Below are 17,093 nucleotides of genomic sequence, written 5' to 3' on the forward strand. Positions count from 1 at the left end.
GCGGTGGCCGGCGGGGGGCGCGCGCCAGGGTTCCCCCTACGTCAGCCGGGATTCCCTCCGGAGTGCCGAGCGGCGGGGCCCCGCCCAGGGGCGAGGCCTCGCACCCCGCCCGTGGCGTCATCTGCCACGTGGCCTCCAGCGAAGCGGGGCAGCCGCGCCCCTCGGCGCCGATTGGCCGTGGCAGCGGGAGGCGGGCGGGGATCGCGGGGGGCGGGGCCGGCACGCAGTGGTGAATGAATGGGGCGCGCGGCTGTGGCGGGACCCCGGCGCGTTGGCGCGAAGCGGGTCCGGGAATGCAGCGGGCACCCGGCGGAGCCGCCATCGCCAGGTCTGTGCGAGGGGCCGGTGGGTGCGGGGCAGCGTTGGAGCGAAAGTGGGTCACGGCGGGGCCCAGCGCCCCGGGCAGGGCGGGACCGGACTTGCGTGCCCCGGCCCGAGCCGGGGCGTCTCCCGCGTTCCCGGGCGGCCACGCCTGTGCGGCTGGCCCCCTGCCCGGCATCCCGGACCGCCCTTAACCCGAGGGCCCCCCTTCCTCACTGGGCATCCGCGCCGGATCCCGGGGAAGGCGGACCGGACCGGGCGGCGAGACCGGAGCCTGACGCCGACTGTTCGGTGCCCGCAGCGGCCAGGGCCATGGGCACTCCGGCCTCGATGGTGAGCGACTCTCCGGGACGGCCGGCGCCCGCAGCCCGCGCCCGCAAGCGGGCCTCGGCCAACATCTTCCAGGGCGTGGGGCTGCGAGAGCTGCGGAGCCTGTTCCGGAGCGGCGGGGCCGAGCGGCCCGAGGAGCGCGCCCGCCTCGTCTGGCGGTACGCAGGCCAGCGGCGCATGGCGCGGGCCCTGCGGCGGCTGCGGCGGCGACGGACAGCCCAGCCCGGCGGTGGGATGGCCGCGCTGCGGCGCTTCGAACACCTTCGGTAGGTACGGGTCGCGGAGGCGGGGCAACCGCGGGAAGTGCGGCCGGGCCACGCCGCTAACACACAGCTCTTGCCCGTAGGATCGCGGAGAAGAAGCAGGAGGGTAACTGCGGGGCCAAGAGGGGCTCGGGCTCCATGCAGCAGCGCTGAGCGGCTGGGCCGCGGCGAGCAGCCTTCCAAGGACCCTAAGTGTACTGGGCAGGGTGCAATGAATGGTTAATAAAGGGTGGACAATGGTGCCTGATTGAGGCTCTGGTTGTGTCCTGCCCATCCCCGAGTGGCAGAACCATGGTCCAGGCTGTTGTACAGCACTTAGTGCAAAGGGAACAGCCCCACACCACAGGTGAGGTGGGAACAGACCTGTGGGTCATCTGTTCCAGCCTCCCTGTTTAAGCAGGTTCATCCTAGAGCAGCTGTCACAGCATCACATTCAGATGGTTCCTGAATATCTTTTGTGAGGGAGACTCCACAGCCTCTCTGGGCAATCTGTTCCAGTGCACAGTCACACAGTAACTGCCCTGGCACAGTCACAGGGACAACTGAAGAACAAGCTACATGCTGCCCTTCATGAAAAGGAACACGAGGAAGAGAGAACAGAGATTCTCGAGGGAGAGATTTCTCTGCTGGAAGACCAGCTGGCCAAGCTGGAAGAGTGGTGCTCAGGAGAACGGAGAAGTCATGGGGGATATTCTGAAGCTTGAGGAGCTGAAGCAGGAGGTATTCAGCCTCACTGCCAAAAGAACAAAACTCCAGGCCATGGTCCTGTGGCTGGAGGAGAAGCAGCTACAGGAAGCAGCCTGGCAGTCTGACTGTGGCCACTTCGAGGAGGAGAAGCAGCAGCTGGGCAGCCTCATCTCCAGCCTCCAGAGCTCCCTCTCCAAGGGCCCAGGAGAGACTGGAGCAGCATCTGCAGACACAGGATGCCAAGAGACAGCCTGGGCAGCCGCTTGCCTTCAATGTCCAGCATGAGCAGACAGGAAAGGAACTCTGTCCTGCAGCAGCTCCAGCACCTGCAGGCAGCCAGTGCATCCCTGTGCAGGTACACATGGATACCAGCCATGGGCCGAGGAGCCCCAACGTGCTCTAGGGTGCTGCAGAGGCACAGATGTAGCCAGCTGAATGGCAGCTCTGTTATTCAGACCGTTGCATGGTTTAAATACATTACATACATTTCTACAGTGCATTAGAACAATACATTTTGGGTCAGTCAAATGCAGCTGGGCCCGGCCGGGGAGTTGGGATCTCCACTGCTGCCCCCTCTGTGCTTACACAGCCAGTGCTGAGTCCCCTCCCCATTGCAGGAGACAAGGCAGCTGCTCTGCCTTCCAGGTTCACCTGCCTTCATCCTTCTCACTCCCCAAAGGTGGGCTAACAGAACAGCAAGACCCAACACTGACCTTCCCCAGCAGCCTGAGAAGTCACAGCTGAAGGCAAGCAGGTGCAGGCAGCAGCCCTGGTGCTGTTTTATACAACACAAGCTCAGCAGCTGCTGGTAAGAGGGGCTCCCTGCCTCTCCACCCACAGCAGGCCTGCGAGATTGTCAGCTCCAGGGCAGCCAGGAGTCCATGCTGGTTCCCCAGTGCTCCCACCCATGTGGCAGAAGAGCCCCTCCAGCCCTTCCCTGGCAACCCCTGCTCCTCAGAGGGTCCCTAGGCACAGACAAGGCTGGCACCATGCTGGCTGCACAGCAGCCAGGGAGCTTGCTAGGAGCGGAAAGAAAGTCAAGCGAGAGCAGCTATGGAGCCCAGGCAGGAGAAATGGACTGGGGCAAAAGGGGAGAGCTCCCATGGGAGAGCTCTGCGAAGCCACCTGCTCTTCACATGGACAAGCCAGCACCTTTTTTACCTTAGTGTCTAACTGCATCCAAGCCAGTCCCCTGTGTTGTCCCTCTTATGTCCCCTCCTCGAGCCTCTAGCCAGAGAACAGCCACTCATTGTGGTCCCCGCTACCCCAGTGGGCAGCAGGAACTCCCCCTGAGGAAAGCAGCGTGCACGGGGTTGGGGCACTGGAGGGACAGTGGAGGAGTACAGCACACCCTCAGGGAAATGGAAGGGGTATCACCTGCTAAAGGCCTTCCCAGCCTGGCAGCTGGCATGGTGGGGAAAAGAAGGGCCAGCGGCTGGTGTAAAGGGCTGGACGGATGCTGGCTCAGGTAGCCCGTTCATCCCAGCCCCAAGCAGGGGTGCTCAGAACCGCATGCAGGCCAAGGAACAGAGGCAGGAGCAGGGTCCCAGCCATGCCACAGTTCCTGGTAGATTCCCACACCTCCTCCTGGCCCCTGCCCCAGGCAGGGCACCAAGCTCCAATGGAGCTGGGGAGGGACCATGCCCAATCTGCCTGGCTCCTCCAGTTCAGCTGCAGGTTCCTCCAGTCGCATCTGCTCGCTCTACCCTGAAGGTCGAGTCCCAGCCACAGGAGGCAGCAGTGGCCCAGCTCCTCTTGCAGTGCTAGTCCGAGGCGGCCAAGCCCTGCCCACAGCTCCTGCAGCTACCACCATGAGAAGAAAGGCTTCCGGCTCTGGAAGCTCTGCGTGTAGGACTCACTGGCAGAGCGCTGGTGGGAGCGCGCTGTTTCCACAATCACGGGCGGCATCTGAACCAGGTGCAGTGGGCTCTTCCCATCCTTCAACGCCTGAGTCAGGTTCAGGATCTGTGTGGCACAACAGAGCACTGCCTGAGCTGCCCTGCCTGAGCAACAGAGAGCACCCACTCCAGGCAAAGGCAGGACAAGGCTTCCCACCTCATCCGTCTGTCTTCCCTATGCTTACCTGACCTCTCATGACAGCAATCTGCTTGTGAAACTGTCCCCTGTCAAAGCCAGGGTCTTTCTGCAAGAGAGACAGCAAAGAACACAATGAGATCCACCCACTGCTTCATGCAGTCAACAAGATGCCTATTCCCCAAGTAAGCCACACCCCCTGTCCTGTCCCATGGGTTTTCTGCTTCTCCCACATTGAATCTTCAGCTTCTGGCAGAAGGATAACCCTGCTGTGTCTCAGCCCAGAAACACTGTAGGAGCTTGACCACCTCTGTCCCTGCAACCTTGACAGGGAGTTCCCCAATACGACTCCCGCTTTTCCTCCTCCCACATCATCTTCACCCACTCCTCCAGCTCACCTTGAAGAGCTCATACAGATCTTCCTCCAGGTCCTTGACAAAGTTGGGGTCTGAAATCTTGGGAAGAATCAGGTCCTTGATCTCCTGTGAAAAGGGGATTTTGGCCTGGGGCAGCCATGCCCAGTAGAACGGATCTGTGGAAGAAAGCAGGAGACATTAGAACTGGGGAATGCAATGCATGGTGCCACATGCCCCTGGGTGCCAGCTTCCCTGCATCTGGGACACAGGGTCCAGCATCTGCCTTCTACAGTCTCTGCTGAGGAGCTGCCCATGAACCCACAAGTTGCAGAGGCACAGCCCTAGCCCTCTCCTCTACAATCCTTGGAAAGGATGCCCAGCATGGAATTGTGCAGCTTGCCATGGTGCCTTGGCATAGCCTGGGGGACTCACATGCTCTCCAGGAGTCCGGGTGTTTCAAGGGAAAGGCCAAACCATTGTCTATAGCAGCCAGCTTGATGATGGGCTCCTTCACCACCACCCAGTCGCTGTCCTGGAAGGAAGTGAAGCATGTCACAAGGAGGTCCTCCCAGCAGGAACAGTCCTTCTCCTACTCCCTGCAGCCCCTCCCTGGCTACCACAGAGGCACAGCAGCCTCTTGCCTGTAGCATGGCACCTTAACCACAGGAAGACAAAGGCTGCTTTGGGTGGGTAGGGGGACAAGGCTGTTTCCCCCCCAGGCCTCACTCCAAGGTCCAGCAACACCAGTTTCCCCCACAGAGTTCAGCTGCATCCTCACAAAGTCCCACTAGGCCACAAGTCACGAACACAAATGGTAACAAAAGGCCCAGGAGACAAGATAAGGCCTCAACACACTTGGAAACCCAAAGCAGATGAGAAATTCCCATCCTGCCTGCCAAGCTGGCAGCTTCCAGAAGCAGAGTCCCTGTGTTGCCCCTGCCCAGGAGCAGCCACTTACCCGCACGCCAGCACTGTCCAGGGGACAGTCATACTTGATGAGCCAGTTGTCATTGCCCCGATCTGCAGGGAGATAAAACCAGCTGTGTCACCATCAGGGCCTCCCTGCACCAGGCTGGGAAGAAGACTATTCCTCCTCTGACCCAAAAGTGAGACAGACACATTTTAGGCCCAAACTCCCAGAGCCCTTAAACTTGCTGCAGGCAAGTTTGGGAAGCCACATCAAGCCCCTCACAGACAGCCCTAGAAGTGCCAGCTCCCAAGAGAAAGGTCAGCCTGCAAGCCCCAGAGTGCAACCTCAATCCCTTCCAGCCTAGCAGAAACTCAGAAACACGGTGTGAAATGGGATATACAGGGGCACAGTTAGGTGCTGGATTTCTGGATGTCCCTGGATCCTCACAGTTGGCAAACTTTCACCTGAGCACCATGGTAGATACAGATCTGCCAGCAAACTGGCCAGCAGCCAGAGCCTCAGGTGGTGAGCAGCCCAGCAGCTGCACTCTGCCTAGAGGCAGATGTCACCTGGCAGCAGCTGAGGGGAGAGGAGTTTCAGGAGCAGAGAAAAGCCATGGAGACCCTATCTCCCTCCCCCTTCTCCAGCATGGTAGGACATGAAGGAGCAGCAGCATCCATGGCAGGCAGCTGGCCCTACCTGTGTTCCTGATGATGTAGTCCAGCACCACCAGCCGCTCGAACTGCAGCAGCAGCTGCCGATTTGTGTTCTCCGGGAGCGGCTCGGCTTCAAAGCGCCGCAGCCAGTAGTCTGCATCCTTGTAGCCTTCCACAAAGAGTTGGAAGGAGCCCACCTGAGGCAAGGACAGGCTGCATTACACAAGGCCACAGAGGCCAGGGAGGTGCTAACAGGCAGGCATGGAGGCTGGCAGCCCTACCTTGGGTGGCAGACCAATGCGGTTGAAGCGCTGGCCAACCTTCGGCACCTTCTCCAAGGCCAGCCTCTTTCCTCGGGACTTCACCCTGTCAATGGCACTGTAGTTAAAGGTCTCACTGGCCAGATACACCACCTGCAGGGACATGAGCACAGTCAGAGGGGCCTCTCGCAAATCACAGGACTGCCCAAAAAGACACAGCATTTCCCAGAGCTCTGCCCAGCACAAGGATCCCCATGGTTTGAGCAGGGACAGTCCTACTCTAGAGCACTCAATCTCCTAGACCAGCAGTGACACAAGATAAGGTGCAAGGAGAGCTGTGTGGACACACACAAAAGCCTCCCCAGAAGAAGCTCCCAGCAGCTGTCCCCTCACCTTTGTGCGGGGAACAATGTTGAGTTCCAGTTTCTGGTCTACCAGGCTGGCACCTGCCTCTGACAGGTAGCCCTGGTTCAGGACAAGGCAGTCTCTCCCAAAGCAGCATGGGCAGCACAACTTCTGCAGCCACTTGGTCCACTTGGGGTTCAGCTGCCCATAGGGCTCCTCATTCTTGGGCTTGAAGACGCCGATGATTTTCTGTGAGTGGGAGAGAAGAGGCTGAGTCCAGGAACTGGCAGAGCTGGGACACTTTTCTCAGCCCACAGCAGGGATACTAAGGAACAGGTCCAGAACTGCCCCTCATTATGATAATAACCAGCCTCCTGGGATCAGGCAAAACTCCACAGCTCCCAGGAGGGAGGTACCCAGAGCTGGGAAGAAGCCCTCTCCAGCCAGTATCCCATCCCACAAGAGCAGAGTGCTGCCCAGAGACCTTTATACCCAACAGGAGTCCCAAAAAACACCAATGATGATGCAGTCTCCTGGTAAACACATCAGTCTCATCCCAGTGACCTTTGGATGGCGGGGGAGAGCTCATCGTTGGTCATTATGTTCACACAGGAAAGGGGCAGGATAGCAATCCCTGCCCTGGCTCAAAAATCCATTGAACAGAACTGATCCCAAACTGACCAGAGGAAAAGAACCATAACAGCCGAGCACCTGCAGGACCCCTGAGGAGCCAGGGCTCTGTACTGGGGAGTCCAGCAGAAGGGCTGACTTTCTGGATACACTGTGGACAAGAGGGCACAGGCAGCCCCAAACCGGCCACCAGCTGGTACCAGCAGCACTCCCAGCCCCTCAACCCAGCTTCACACACATGCCAATCCAGCAGTGGGGACAGCAGTGTAGGTATCCCCCTGTGCAGAGGGCACAGAAGCCTTGTGCAGGGCACTGCACCCCCACTGAGCCAGCACTGCCATGGCACACAGACGAGAGAAGGGCTGGGACAGGAGCAAGGCCACCTGTCCCCACAAGTCAGGCATCCCTGGGGGATGGCAGTCCCTGCTCTGGAGTGACTCAGCATCACATGCAACCAGGCCTTCTCCCCATGGCCACTGCTAGCCCTGGCCTGAGTGGGCATCACTTCCCCAAGCTGAGCTCCTGCCAGAATGTGGAAGTAGAACATGAATCCCAGTGCTCCAGCAGGGAACCTTAATGCAATCTCAGGGGCCAAAAGCCAGGCCAGAGCAAGCAGAGCCAAGGCTCTGTCCACCAGGAAGACAGAAAGGGAGGGTTTGAGGGAAGAGGATCACTTGAGCCATGTCCAGATCACATGGTGGAGCCCCACTTGCCCTAGGCAGGCAGGAAGGCAATCCCCACACCAGCCCCACACGGCTGTCACACGACTGTCAATATATCCATGCTTGAATGTAAGCCCACAAAGAGGCCTGTCAGGAGCTCTGGCAGCATGAAGCCCTGTGCTCCATGGAACCAGTCCAGCAGAACAAGGCCCAGGCAGGCAGGGACAGCATGGAAGCAGACAGCAGAGGCCTGGCAGCACAGCATCCCTTTCCAGACAGAGCCGTGCCGAGAGCAGCACTGACAGGGAAAACAGGTCTGCCTGGTGCCAGCAGCAAGGCAGAGAGAGCCCAGCCAGCTCAGGGGAGCAGCTGGCAGTGGGGTGATCATAACCACTGGGGCTGGGCAGCACAGCCCAGGAACGGCTCAGGCCTCAGTAGCCTCAAGGGAAATAATCAAAGAAGAAAGTTTCCCCTCAACCCCCAATATCTTCCTCCTGCTGCTCACAATATCTACATGCTGCACTCTCTCCCGTGCCAGCAGTGGGATGGTTTTTGTAACCCTGGGCAGCAATCACAGCAACCAGTCACACACCACATTTGCTGGCAGCAGGATAATCTGGGGGACCTGCCAGCTGACAGCACCAGCAGTACACAGACTCTGACTTCTCACACTCATGCTTCAGCAGCCATCCTTGAGTTTGGGTCTCCTACAGCCAGGCAGCCTCCAGCCTGCAATCCCCAAGTAGTTAATCTGGCTGCCCACTCCAGGTCTCATATTGGGCAATAGGAGGGAGCTGGCCTGTGGCACAAACGAGTATTTCCACACACACCATCAGCTGAGCTGGGAATTGCCTGCAACAGCTTCTAGGAGCCGGCTTTCACCCAGAGAGGGAAAACTAGGACACATCAGAAACCACAGAGCTCACTCCTGATTCCCTGGAAGCAGCCCAGCACACACGTGGCAAGGGAGCCATAGGAAACAGCAAGAGCTCAAGTAATTGGGCAGGGAGCAGCAGGTCACAAGACAAGCCAGCCTGTGCTGCACACTCATCTGGTCAGTGGCCCAAAGACGGCTGCCACACAGCCGACCAGGTCTATAGGGGACCAGCCACATGCCAAGGACTTTGTCTCCACTATACCAACCACGCAGCCACAGAGAAGACATCTCACTCAGTTCAAACAACAGGCCAAAACCAGCTCAGCCCACAGAGTCACAGCCCTGGGACTGGAGTCACTGTGTTCAGATGCCGATGCATGGGCCTGTGGGAGGGAGTGACCCTTCCTCTTTGGGCACAAAGCCGCAGAAGAGATTGAATCAGCACTTGGACACTGCTGCCCCCGCTGTACCTCTCCCCGGGGAGGCTCACACCCACTCCGGTCGCTCCTAGCAGCCCTCCCAGCGTCCCGCTCCCGGCCGGTGCCGCTCAGCCCACGGGCCTCCGGAGCTACGGGGGCGGCATCACCACCCCGGGGTCGGCCGCGCGGGGCCGGGCCCAGCTCACCCCCTGCGGGTCCTTCACGAAGTAGCTGCCGCTGGAGCCCTGCGAGATGCGCTCGGGGAAGATGCCCCGCTCGCTGGCCAGTTCAGCCCGCCGCACCACGTCGGCAAACTCGGGATCCTCGGGGAAGTCGTTGCGCTCCCGCTGCGCGGCCGCCGCTGCCGCCGCCGCTGCCGCCGCCGCCGCCTGGGCCTGCGCCTGGGCCTGCGCCGCCGCCGGGCCCCGCGCCCCGCGCTCCAGCAGCGGCTGCCGCTCGCGGTCGCGGCCACCGGGGGAGCCGGGAGGGGAAGGCGGCGGGGGCGCAGCGGGCGGGAGGGCGCGCACGGCACCCCCCGGCAGCCCGTAGTCAGGGCCCTGCGCCCTCTCCGGCGACACCAGCGGGCTCGTCTCGTCCATCGCGCCGCCCGCCCGGCCCCGCCGTACCGCTGCCGCCGCTTCCGGTTCCGACTACGTCAGGGCACCCCAGGGGCTGCCCCGCCCCCCGCCGCACCCCATTGGCTGCTCCGCCCCATGTCACGTCACGCCCAGCCCGGCTTCTGCGGCCGGAGCCGCGGGCGCCGCTGCACACATGATACCGCTGGGGCTAGGTCGGAACCTCTCGCGCCTCGAACCGTTCGTTCGGGGAGGTCATGGTGTCTTCGCCCCCTGTACACCCCCGCCTAGTGGGTGGTGGCGCCAGTGCCCTACACAAAGATGGACGCTCTGGAGTGGCCGTGCCCATTGCTGCCCTTCACAAAGATGGCAGCAGGGCGGGGGCGCTGCCCCTCTGCAGCCACGCCCGCGGCGGCGAGCTTCTTTCCCCACACAAAGATGGCGGCCGGCGAGGGCGTGCTGCACAGCTGGCCAATGAACAGCCGCGTTGCTAGCGGTTGCCATGGAAACAGCCAACGGCGAGTGGGGATGGACGCTGGCGGCGCGACACCGCCCAGCGGGGCGGGTGCTGGCAGGGGCGGTGGCGGCCGCCGCCCCTCGGCGGGACCTGCTGGGGAGCGGTGTAGGCGGACGGCGCGGAGCCAGGTGAGCGCGGGCTGCGGGTCCCTGCGCCGCCCGCCCCGCTCGTCCCGCTCCTGGGCATGCACCGGGCCCGTGAGCACCACCACGCGCGTCCCGCTGATGGGGCGTGCGTGTATCAGCCGTGGGTGCATGAACACACCGGGGTGCGGGTGCATCAGCCGTGGTGCACGGACACGGCGGGGTGTGGGTGCACGGACACACCGGGGTGTGGGTGATCGCTCACAGGAACAGAGACACGACGGGGTATCGGTACACCGGGATGTGGGTGCATCGCCCGTGGGCGCGGTTACGCCCCCGGACACGCTGCCCAGGCGGGGTGTGCGCGCATCCCCCGTGGGTGCGTGGCGCGGGCGGGATGTCCGTGCCTCGGCCCGGGGATGTGTGGTGTGGTGCAACGGGGTCGTGCCCCCTCGGCCACTGTGCGATCCGGGCTGTGCGGGGCGCGCCGCCCCTCCCTGCGGCGGGCGCGGTACGGGGGGCAGGCTCCGGGTACCGGGAGCCCAGTGCGGGCTCCTGGGCAGGCTGGAGTGCTTCTAGGGCGCTGTCCTCCGGCTGAAGTGTCACAGGCCGTGCTGGCCGTGTCACAGCCCGCGGCAGCACCCTCTCCTGCGCCCGGCGCGGCTGGGTAGGCTGCAGGGCGGGAGCCGGCGGTGCGCTCCCCGTGCCTCCCATCAGCAGAGAGCACTGTTCAGTCGCTGCGCGCCTGGCTGGGGCCATTTCTCTGACACAAAGCCTGGCAAGTTCCTGTTTTGCTACTGTTTTGCCACGTCCTGCTGGTTCATGTGGTTCAGTACCCACCTTTTGGGCGATGTGCAGCCGGCTGTGAGCGGATAGACCCCGCCTGGATGCTGGGAGCCCCCTCCCATCTCTGCCTCTGCCTGAGCTGCACCGGCAGCTGCTGGAGAGGCAGCGCCCAGCCCACCTGCGGGGCTGTCTCTGCTCTGGTGCCTTCCCTGTGTGCTGGGGAGAGCTGTGTGCGTGGCAGGGCTCTGTGAGGTGTGCAGGGCTTCAGGGAATGCTTGCTGTTAGCAGGCAGGTTTGCAAAGCCTGGGTAGTTGAGCAAAGCCCTGAAGCCCCAGGATCCTATCTGTGCTGTCCCCCTTGGAAGGAGTGTCCTCTCATCCCTGGGGATAAACCGGGTCTGCCCATTCGTGATGCTGAATCTGGAAACTCCACAAGCTTTCTGTTCCCTCTCCTGAGATACTCCCCTGAACACAATCCAGCAAATCCATCTCCTCTCCAAAATGCTTGTTTCTGTCTGGAACTGCCTCAGCAAAGCTCATAATGGCTCCTGGCCTGAGCCTGCACAGTGCAGGACCTCTGGGGTTCTGCTGGAGTGCCATGACAGAGGCAGCCAGTTCATGACACACTCCTCTTCCTGCCACTCACTCACATTTCACAGGGCTGTGACCCCCGTGGGCTCACATCTCCCTGAGCCCTGCAGGGGGGCGGGCAGCAACCCGAACCTGGCGGCTGGGGTTTCAGAGCCTGGGCAGGGCAGCTGTGCTCACCTCCTCATCTGTGCTGTGCCCTAGCAGAGAGAGCTGTCCCCAGGGCAGGCAGGCAAGGGATGCAAGGGCTCTGGGCAAGGTGAGCTGCTCCCCCTGCCCAGCAGCTCTCTGTGCCTCTCCCTGCCAGCTCTTGTCCTGCTGTGCCGGAGGCTGTTGCCATGACCCTCACCAAAGGCTCCTTCACCTACTCCAACGGGGAGGAGTACCGCGGCGAGTGGAAAGAAGGTGAGATGTGGCAGGAGGGAACAGTGCCACCTGTGCTGGGGGACAACAAAGCCCACATCTCTGCCCAGCTCCACACTGGGGCAGGTCTCACTCTGGCCAGTGCTGCCCATTTCTGCTCTCACCCAGGTCGCAGGCACGGCATCGGGCAGCTGACGTTTGCTGATGGCACTGCCTATGTGGGGCACTTTGAGAACGGGCTCTTCCATGGCTGTGGTGTGCTCACCTTCTCCGACGGCTCCAGGTGGGCACAGCGCTCCCGCGTGCACCTCCCCGGGCATTCCCCCTTGCCGTGGGGAGCTGCTGCCTCAGGAGACCCTCCCACACAGGTACGAGGGGGAGTTTGTGCAGGGCAAGTTCAATGGCGTCGGGGTCTTCACCCGCTGTGACAACATGACCTTCGAGGGCGAGTTCAAAGGCGGGCGCGTGTATGGCTTTGGTGAGTGCTGCCCGGCCCCTGCTCAGCTCTGCCCCTTCCAGCACCTCCCTGGCCCCATCCCAGTGGGTGCAGCTCCCTGCCTCTTCACTCCCAGCCCTTCCCTCCCCTCCCCAGGTCTCCTGACCTTCCCTGATGGCTCGCACGGCGTGCCCCGCAATGAGGGGTTCTTTGAGAACAACAAGTTGCTGCGGCGGGAGAAGTGCACGGCCATCATCCAGAGGGCCCAGGGCGCCTCCAAGTCTGCCCACAGTCTGACAGCGTGAGGGTGCCTGCATCCCCTCCCACCAGAGCAGGGACGCCCTGCTTGGGCACTGGCTGGCCCTGGAGAAGGGATGTGGCACTGCTGGGTGCCTCCCTGCCCTTCGTCCCCTCCAAGCATCCTCCTGCCAAACTCCTGCCGCTGGAGGGGATGGGACCCTCCGCTCTCCACCCAAGTGCCCTGGGGCAGCCGTGGTGCCTTCTCTTTCTGGCTGTAGCCCTGGCACCTGCTGGAGCAGCAGAAGGACAGGGTGGCAGGGGCTTGGCCCCTCTTCCCCCCAGGAAGACTGTGGACCACTACAGCTGCTAGCCAGCTGCAGAGGATGGAGCAGGGGGTAGAGGCTGGTCCCTGACCCCACTGCCAGGGTGCCTTGGCTGGAAGCTGCTGACTGAACCACCTGCCCCCAGAGGGGCAGCTCCTGGCTCACTTTGTTGCCCTGGTCCTGGAGGCAGGGTGGGCACCCCGGGCATGCTGTGGCCTGCACCCTCAACTCAGGGTGACTGGCCATCCCCCTGCATGCCCAGGGTACAGTGACACTGTGTCCCCAAAGAACCCAGCCTGCTCTCAGGCCAGCCAATGGGCTGTGTTCCCCTCATCCCTGTGCCAATCCATCCATCCACCCACTGCCTTGGGGACACCAGCAGCGCATCCCCACCAAGAGCGACTGGGGAATGCCCAGCCTGGTGCATCTGCTGCACACTGGTGAGGATGGCAGCAATGGTGAGCAAGGAGAAGGGTCAGCCGGAGCCTGGAGTGAGGACTGAGCAGGGCTGCATGGAGTGCCGGGGCTGGAGCAGGAGGCCTGGGCAGAGCGGGGATTGAGGTATGGTGACGGGGCAGGCAGGGGGCACACAGTTCCCCATTTTGCCACCCACAAGCATCCTTCACCTCCCCACTGCATGCTCACCTTCACCCCCGGTGCAGTCTGGCTGGCTGTGGCACAGGGCTCCCAGCAGCCCTCACTGCCCAGTGCAGGGGCTGTGCCTCCCTGCCAGCCTCTGCCCACACCGGGCCCCGTGCCTTGCTGTGACCCTGCCTTGTGCTGCTGCCTGCACAGGCCTCAGCTGAGTAAACCATGTTGCCAAACACCTGTGCCATGTCTTTTTTGCTGGGAGCAGGGATGGGATGGGCGCCTTGCACAGAAGGGACTGCAGACACAAAGAGGAGACTGCAGGTTTATTCATGGCACAAAGATCCACCCCTTCCCAGGCAAAGACAACAGGTCCCTGGGGGCTGGCTTGGGGTTGCCCTCCTCCACCCAGTCTGCCCAGTCCAGCCCTGTCCAACAGGGAAGAGTAATATGGCAGCCCTCTCCTGGCCACCCCCCAGTGTCCCCAGAATGTCCCCAGTTCCCAGGGTCCCTGACTCCTGTAGCTGCCCAGTGTGGGAAGGAGCAGATGGAGAACAGCTCACAGCCAGCCATTGGCACTGAAGGTGCCCCTCAGCTCTTCAACCTGGGCAGGGCTCAGAGGGGCCAGGGGTGCACGGCAGGGGCCTCCATAGTAGCCAAACCACTCCATGGCCTTCTTCAGCCCTGGGATGCCAAACCGGCGGGTGACCTGTGGGACGGAGGGAGGGCATGGAGGCTTCCTGGCCCCCATGGGGCAGCATGCTCTCTGGGCTCTGCTGTGCAGCCCCTGCTCCCATGGCTTTGCTTGCCATCACTCCTGTCTTCCCCATGTGGGGCTGCAAGGCTGGCAGGGTGTGAGGTGGCTGCAGCACCCCATGAAGTGCCCACTGTGGGGTGGGGGGCAGAGCACACGCACACAGGACTCCACACAGGAGCTCTGTGGCACGTTGGGCTCTGCAGCAGGGACAGGCCACTCTATAGTGGGATGAGGGGCCCCGGAAAGAACAGCTTTTCCCCCACACACACTGCTGCCTATAAATAGCCAGCAAGGCTCTCACAGAGGGTCACGCACCACTGCCTGGTGCCAGTGGACAAGCTGTTCCTCAACATGACAGGGCTGGCACTTTCCACCTTCTCACCTCCAGCCTGTCTTGGCTCGCTGGCCAAGGTGCTGTGCCGTTCTGTCCCCCTGAACCACCCCTCCACCCCCTGCAGCCCAAGGGACTTCCATTCTTTGCCTGTGTCCTGGCCTGGCACCCCTCCCCTCAGCAGCCATGGGGTTCTGCCTGCTCACCGCTGTGTTGGGCTCAATGAGGCGGTGCTGCAGGTCCTGGGCCTCCTGCCACTGCCCCGTGCGGCACAGGTGGTCCAGCTGACACAGTGGGTCACCCAGAACATTGGCGAGGGCACACACACCCCCAGAGGCACCTAGAGACACCAGGACACCGTGGCAGCCAGCTCAGAGTGCTGTGCCTAGCCAGCACCTCCTGGTCTCTCGCCTGCCTCCCCCTGCCAGTGTCCCCAGCCAAGTCTGGGCAGCTGCACTTACCCACAGCGTAGCTCGCCAGCAGGAAGCCAGCTGATCCTGCCAGCACCTGGAAATCCTCCTGCCTTGTCTTGTGGATCATCAGCCCCATGCGGGTGATCTAGGGAGAGACATGCCATGCCCTGGGGCTGGCATCACCCAGTGCCCCTTGCTGCAGGGTGCCTGCGGGCAGCCCTGGGGTCCAGGGAAGGGCTGCAGGTCCCAGTTCCCCATTCCCAGCTTAGGTCCACGTTTGGTGGTAAGCAGCCCTGGGAAAGTCCTGCCCCACTCACGTCCCCACCGCTGTCCTTGATCCCAATGATGTTGGGGTGCTGAGCCAGGGTGGTGACAGCCTCCATGGGCAGGTCCAGGCCAGTGTTGGCAGGGACACTGTACAGCACCACAGGGATGGGGGATGCGTCGCCAACCTGCAGGCAGCCAGGCACATTTCAGTAGCTAGGGTGGGCTAGGGACACATTGGACGTGTGAAACCTGCTGGGCTGGCAGGCACTGGACAGGCTCACCTCTGTGTAGTGATGGATGAGGGCAGCAGTGGTCATGGCCCCCCGATAATAGCAGGGTGTCACAACCAGCGCCACATCAGCCCCTGCCTCTGCCATGCTGACTGTCAGCTCGATGGTGGCCTGGGTGGCTGGGGAGGAGGCAAAGTGGTGAGGGGTGCTCCAGGGGTGACACATGGCCCTGCACTGCCCCCCACGCTGCCCACACAGGCACTCACATTCACAGCCTGAGCCAGCCAGCAGCAAGCGGTCCCTGGGCAGAGCCCGGCGCACGCAGCTCACCACCTCCACCTTCTCACGGGACGCCAGGTAGGGATACTCCCCGTTGGAGCCCAGCACCACCAGCCCTGGAACACAAATGTGGGGAGGACAGGAGAAGACTGCCAGGACTGTCAGGGATCCACATTACTCTCACTTCGTTCTTTGCTGCTGGCACCCAGGCAGAGCTCCACAGCCCACAGTGTGCCCTCTCCTGCCTATGTCCTTGCAGTCCCAGCCTCCTGGTCAGAAGAAAGGACACTGGGGATTATCCTTGTGAGGCTGCAGCTCCTCTCCTATCATCTATCCATCCCTGGCAATCAACAGATACTTATCCCATGAATTTTTCAGAGTGTGCATGGGAGTGCACTGCACAGGTTCAAGCCTGCAGCTATGAGTGGAGCATGTGTGCAGGCCTGCACGTGTATGGAGCGTGTGTGCAAGCCCGTGCTGGCGTGTGCTGGGGGTGTGCAAAGACACACTCGTGTGCCTGGGCACGTGCCGCGCAGAGGGCCCCAGGTGGGTGACCCGAGGCGGTGCCAGCCACGGAGCAAAGTCCAGCCGGAGGCTAAGCACCCTTGGGAAGCTGGCAGGCTGCCCGCACAGCCTCTGTGGCAGGCGGGGATCGGGCGGGAGCCGGCACGGAGGAGGACGGGGGCAGCGCTTACCTCGGAAGGGGATGCGGGCGTAGCGTCGCAGGTTCCCCTCCAGCTGGGCATAGTCCACCTCCTGTGTGGGCGAGAAAGGGGTGGCGAGCGGCGGGAAGATGCCGCCGAGATTGAATGAGGGCTCTGATGCCTGCGGGGTGCTGAGCCCCCGGCAGTGCCTGGGGGCTGCCCGGCGCAGAGCGGCCAGGGCGGGCCGGAGGCAGGCGGTGAGGCGGGTGCTGAGGGCCATGGTGGCTGCCGCTGCCTCTGCCGCTGCCGCGCCTGTTAATGTTTGACGGGGCACGTGAGGGAGCCGCGACCCCGCTGGGCAGGCGACATGGGGGGTGGCACCAGATGAGCTCAGGGTGTTCTTGCCCCTCCAGGAGATGGCTGCAAGGAGCTCAGCGCCCCTCCAGGTGAGCTTTGGCCACCGCGGCCGTGGCTTTCCCTTCTGCTTGCCAGCCCTGGCAGCCACCCCTCTGCCACGTACAGGGCTGGGCTGCAAGGCCAGGGAGGGACCAGGCATTGCAAGCAGTCCCAGGGCTTTGGTCAGGGATCACCTGATCCAGCTGCCAGTGTAGGCTCTCCTGTAAACGGGTGAGTGTGAGCAGTTCCATGTAGGGAGCAGTGAGCACTGCACTCAGCATGTGTGCAAAGGGACCACGTGTCCCCTGGGGATGGCTGCAGCAGGAAAGGCAGAAGGACAAGGAGCCATCCAACCCCACAGAGTGGCTGCCCAGCACGGGTACAGCTGCTGCTCTCTGGCACAGCCCCAGCCTCCAGCACAACATGGACTCAGGCTGAGCTGTCCTCCATGTATTTTTCCTCCCTGACCTTGCCCAGGTGGGACTTCATAGGACTGTGAGCAATCAGGAACTCCTGCAGCAAGGAGTC

At 62.4% G+C, this 17,093-nt stretch overlaps 4 protein-coding genes across 8 annotated transcripts; 2 read left to right on the forward strand and 2 right to left on the reverse strand.

Annotated features, from left to right (window-relative positions):
• The first annotated feature begins 171 nt into the window (after window positions 1–171).
• Window positions 172–2,784, forward strand: AVPI1 (arginine vasopressin induced 1). Of its 2 annotated transcripts, XM_074545088.1 has the most exons (3): window positions 172–328; window positions 623–917; window positions 998–2,784. In XM_074545088.1, exons 1-3 carry the CDS (start codon window positions 238–240, stop codon window positions 1,065–1,067), a joined length of 456 nt encoding a protein of 151 aa, XP_074401189.1. In that variant the 5' UTR covers window positions 172–237; the 3' UTR covers window positions 1,068–2,784. The 2 variants fall into 2 exon arrangements, with proteins under 2 accessions (XP_074401189.1, XP_074401188.1); XM_074545087.1 differs by having other exon boundaries at window positions 238–917.
• Window positions 2,034–9,412, reverse strand: PI4K2A (phosphatidylinositol 4-kinase type 2 alpha). The gene is made up of 9 exons (XM_074545079.1): window positions 8,957–9,412; window positions 6,211–6,411; window positions 5,839–5,970; window positions 5,601–5,754; window positions 4,950–5,011; window positions 4,424–4,523; window positions 4,034–4,167; window positions 3,685–3,744; window positions 2,034–3,566 (listed from the first exon to the last, which is right to left on the reverse strand). The coding sequence occupies exons 1-9, from the start codon at window positions 9,347–9,349 to the stop codon at window positions 3,405–3,407; spliced, it is 1,398 nt and encodes a 465-aa protein (XP_074401180.1). The 5' UTR covers window positions 9,350–9,412; the 3' UTR covers window positions 2,034–3,404.
• A 404-nt stretch (window positions 9,413–9,816) lies between these two features.
• MORN4 (MORN repeat containing 4) lies at window positions 9,817–13,488 on the forward strand. Its single transcript, XM_074545089.1, has 5 exons — window positions 9,817–9,970; window positions 11,606–11,703; window positions 11,830–11,944; window positions 12,030–12,139; window positions 12,254–13,488. The coding sequence occupies exons 1-5, from the start codon at window positions 9,828–9,830 to the stop codon at window positions 12,400–12,402; spliced, it is 615 nt and encodes a 204-aa protein (XP_074401190.1). The 5' UTR covers window positions 9,817–9,827; the 3' UTR covers window positions 12,403–13,488.
• Window positions 13,489–13,555: 67 nt separating this feature from the next.
• On the reverse strand, window positions 13,556–16,843 carry HOGA1 (4-hydroxy-2-oxoglutarate aldolase 1). Of its 4 annotated transcripts, none has more exons than XM_074545080.1 (7): window positions 16,221–16,701; window positions 15,513–15,674; window positions 15,298–15,425; window positions 15,067–15,201; window positions 14,798–14,894; window positions 14,543–14,676; window positions 13,556–13,957 (listed from the first exon to the last, which is right to left on the reverse strand). In XM_074545080.1, exons 1-7 carry the CDS (start codon window positions 16,447–16,449, stop codon window positions 13,808–13,810), a joined length of 1,035 nt encoding a protein of 344 aa, XP_074401181.1. In that variant the 5' UTR covers window positions 16,450–16,701; the 3' UTR covers window positions 13,556–13,807. The 4 variants fall into 4 exon arrangements, with proteins under 4 accessions (XP_074401181.1, XP_005481239.3, XP_074401183.1 ...); XM_005481182.4 differs by having other exon boundaries at window positions 15,513–15,641; window positions 16,221–16,693; XM_074545082.1 differs by lacking the exon at window positions 14,543–14,676 and having other exon boundaries at window positions 16,221–16,843.
• Between the last annotated feature and the right edge of the window lie 250 nt (window positions 16,844–17,093).

The sequence above is a fragment of the Zonotrichia albicollis genome, chromosome 7, assembly GCF_047830755.1.
Source record: "Zonotrichia albicollis isolate bZonAlb1 chromosome 7, bZonAlb1.hap1, whole genome shotgun sequence".
Lineage (NCBI taxonomy): Eukaryota > Metazoa > Chordata > Aves > Passeriformes > Passerellidae > Zonotrichia > Zonotrichia albicollis.

What these genes read in the sequence shown, in the direction of transcription:
- PI4K2A (XM_074545079.1), bottom strand. Translation starts at nt 9,349, where the DNA reads ATGGACGAGACGAGCCCGCTGGTGTCGCCGGAGAGGGCGCAGGGCCCT. An exon ending in ATCTGTATGAGCTCTTCAAG is followed by an intron (nt 3,745 to 4,033) that starts GTGAGCTGGAGG and finishes TCTCTCTTGCAG; the next exon opens with AAAGACCCTGGCTTTGACAG. An exon ending in TTGCTGTCATGAGAGGTCAG is followed by an intron (nt 3,567 to 3,684) that starts GTAAGCATAGGG and finishes TGTGCCACACAG; the next exon opens with ATCCTGAACCTGACTCAGGC.
- MORN4 (XM_074545089.1), top strand. Translation starts at nt 9,828, where the DNA reads ATGGAAACAGCCAACGGCGAGTGGGGATGGACGCTGGCGGCGCGACAC. An exon ending in GGCGGACGGCGCGGAGCCAG is followed by an intron (nt 9,971 to 11,605) that starts GTGAGCGCGGGC and finishes TCTCCCTGCCAG; the next exon opens with CTCTTGTCCTGCTGTGCCGG. An exon ending in CGGGCGCGTGTATGGCTTTG is followed by an intron (nt 12,140 to 12,253) that starts GTGAGTGCTGCC and finishes TCCCCTCCCCAG; the next exon opens with GTCTCCTGACCTTCCCTGAT.
- AVPI1 (XM_074545087.1), top strand. Translation starts at nt 238, where the DNA reads ATGGGGCGCGCGGCTGTGGCGGGACCCCGGCGCGTTGGCGCGAAGCGG. An exon ending in CGGCGCTTCGAACACCTTCG is followed by an intron (nt 918 to 997) that starts GTAGGTACGGGT and finishes TCTTGCCCGTAG; the next exon opens with GATCGCGGAGAAGAAGCAGG.
- HOGA1 (XM_074545081.1), bottom strand. Translation starts at nt 16,725, where the DNA reads ATGCCTGGTCCCTCCCTGGCCTTGCAGCCCAGCCCTGTACGTGGCAGA. An exon ending in TCATCCATCACTACACAGAG is followed by an intron (nt 14,895 to 15,297) that starts GTGAGCCTGTCC and finishes GTCTCTCCCTAG; the next exon opens with ATCACCCGCATGGGGCTGAT. An exon ending in GCTGGCGAGCTACGCTGTGG is followed by an intron (nt 14,677 to 14,797) that starts GTAAGTGCAGCT and finishes TGGTGTCTCTAG; the next exon opens with GTGCCTCTGGGGGTGTGTGT.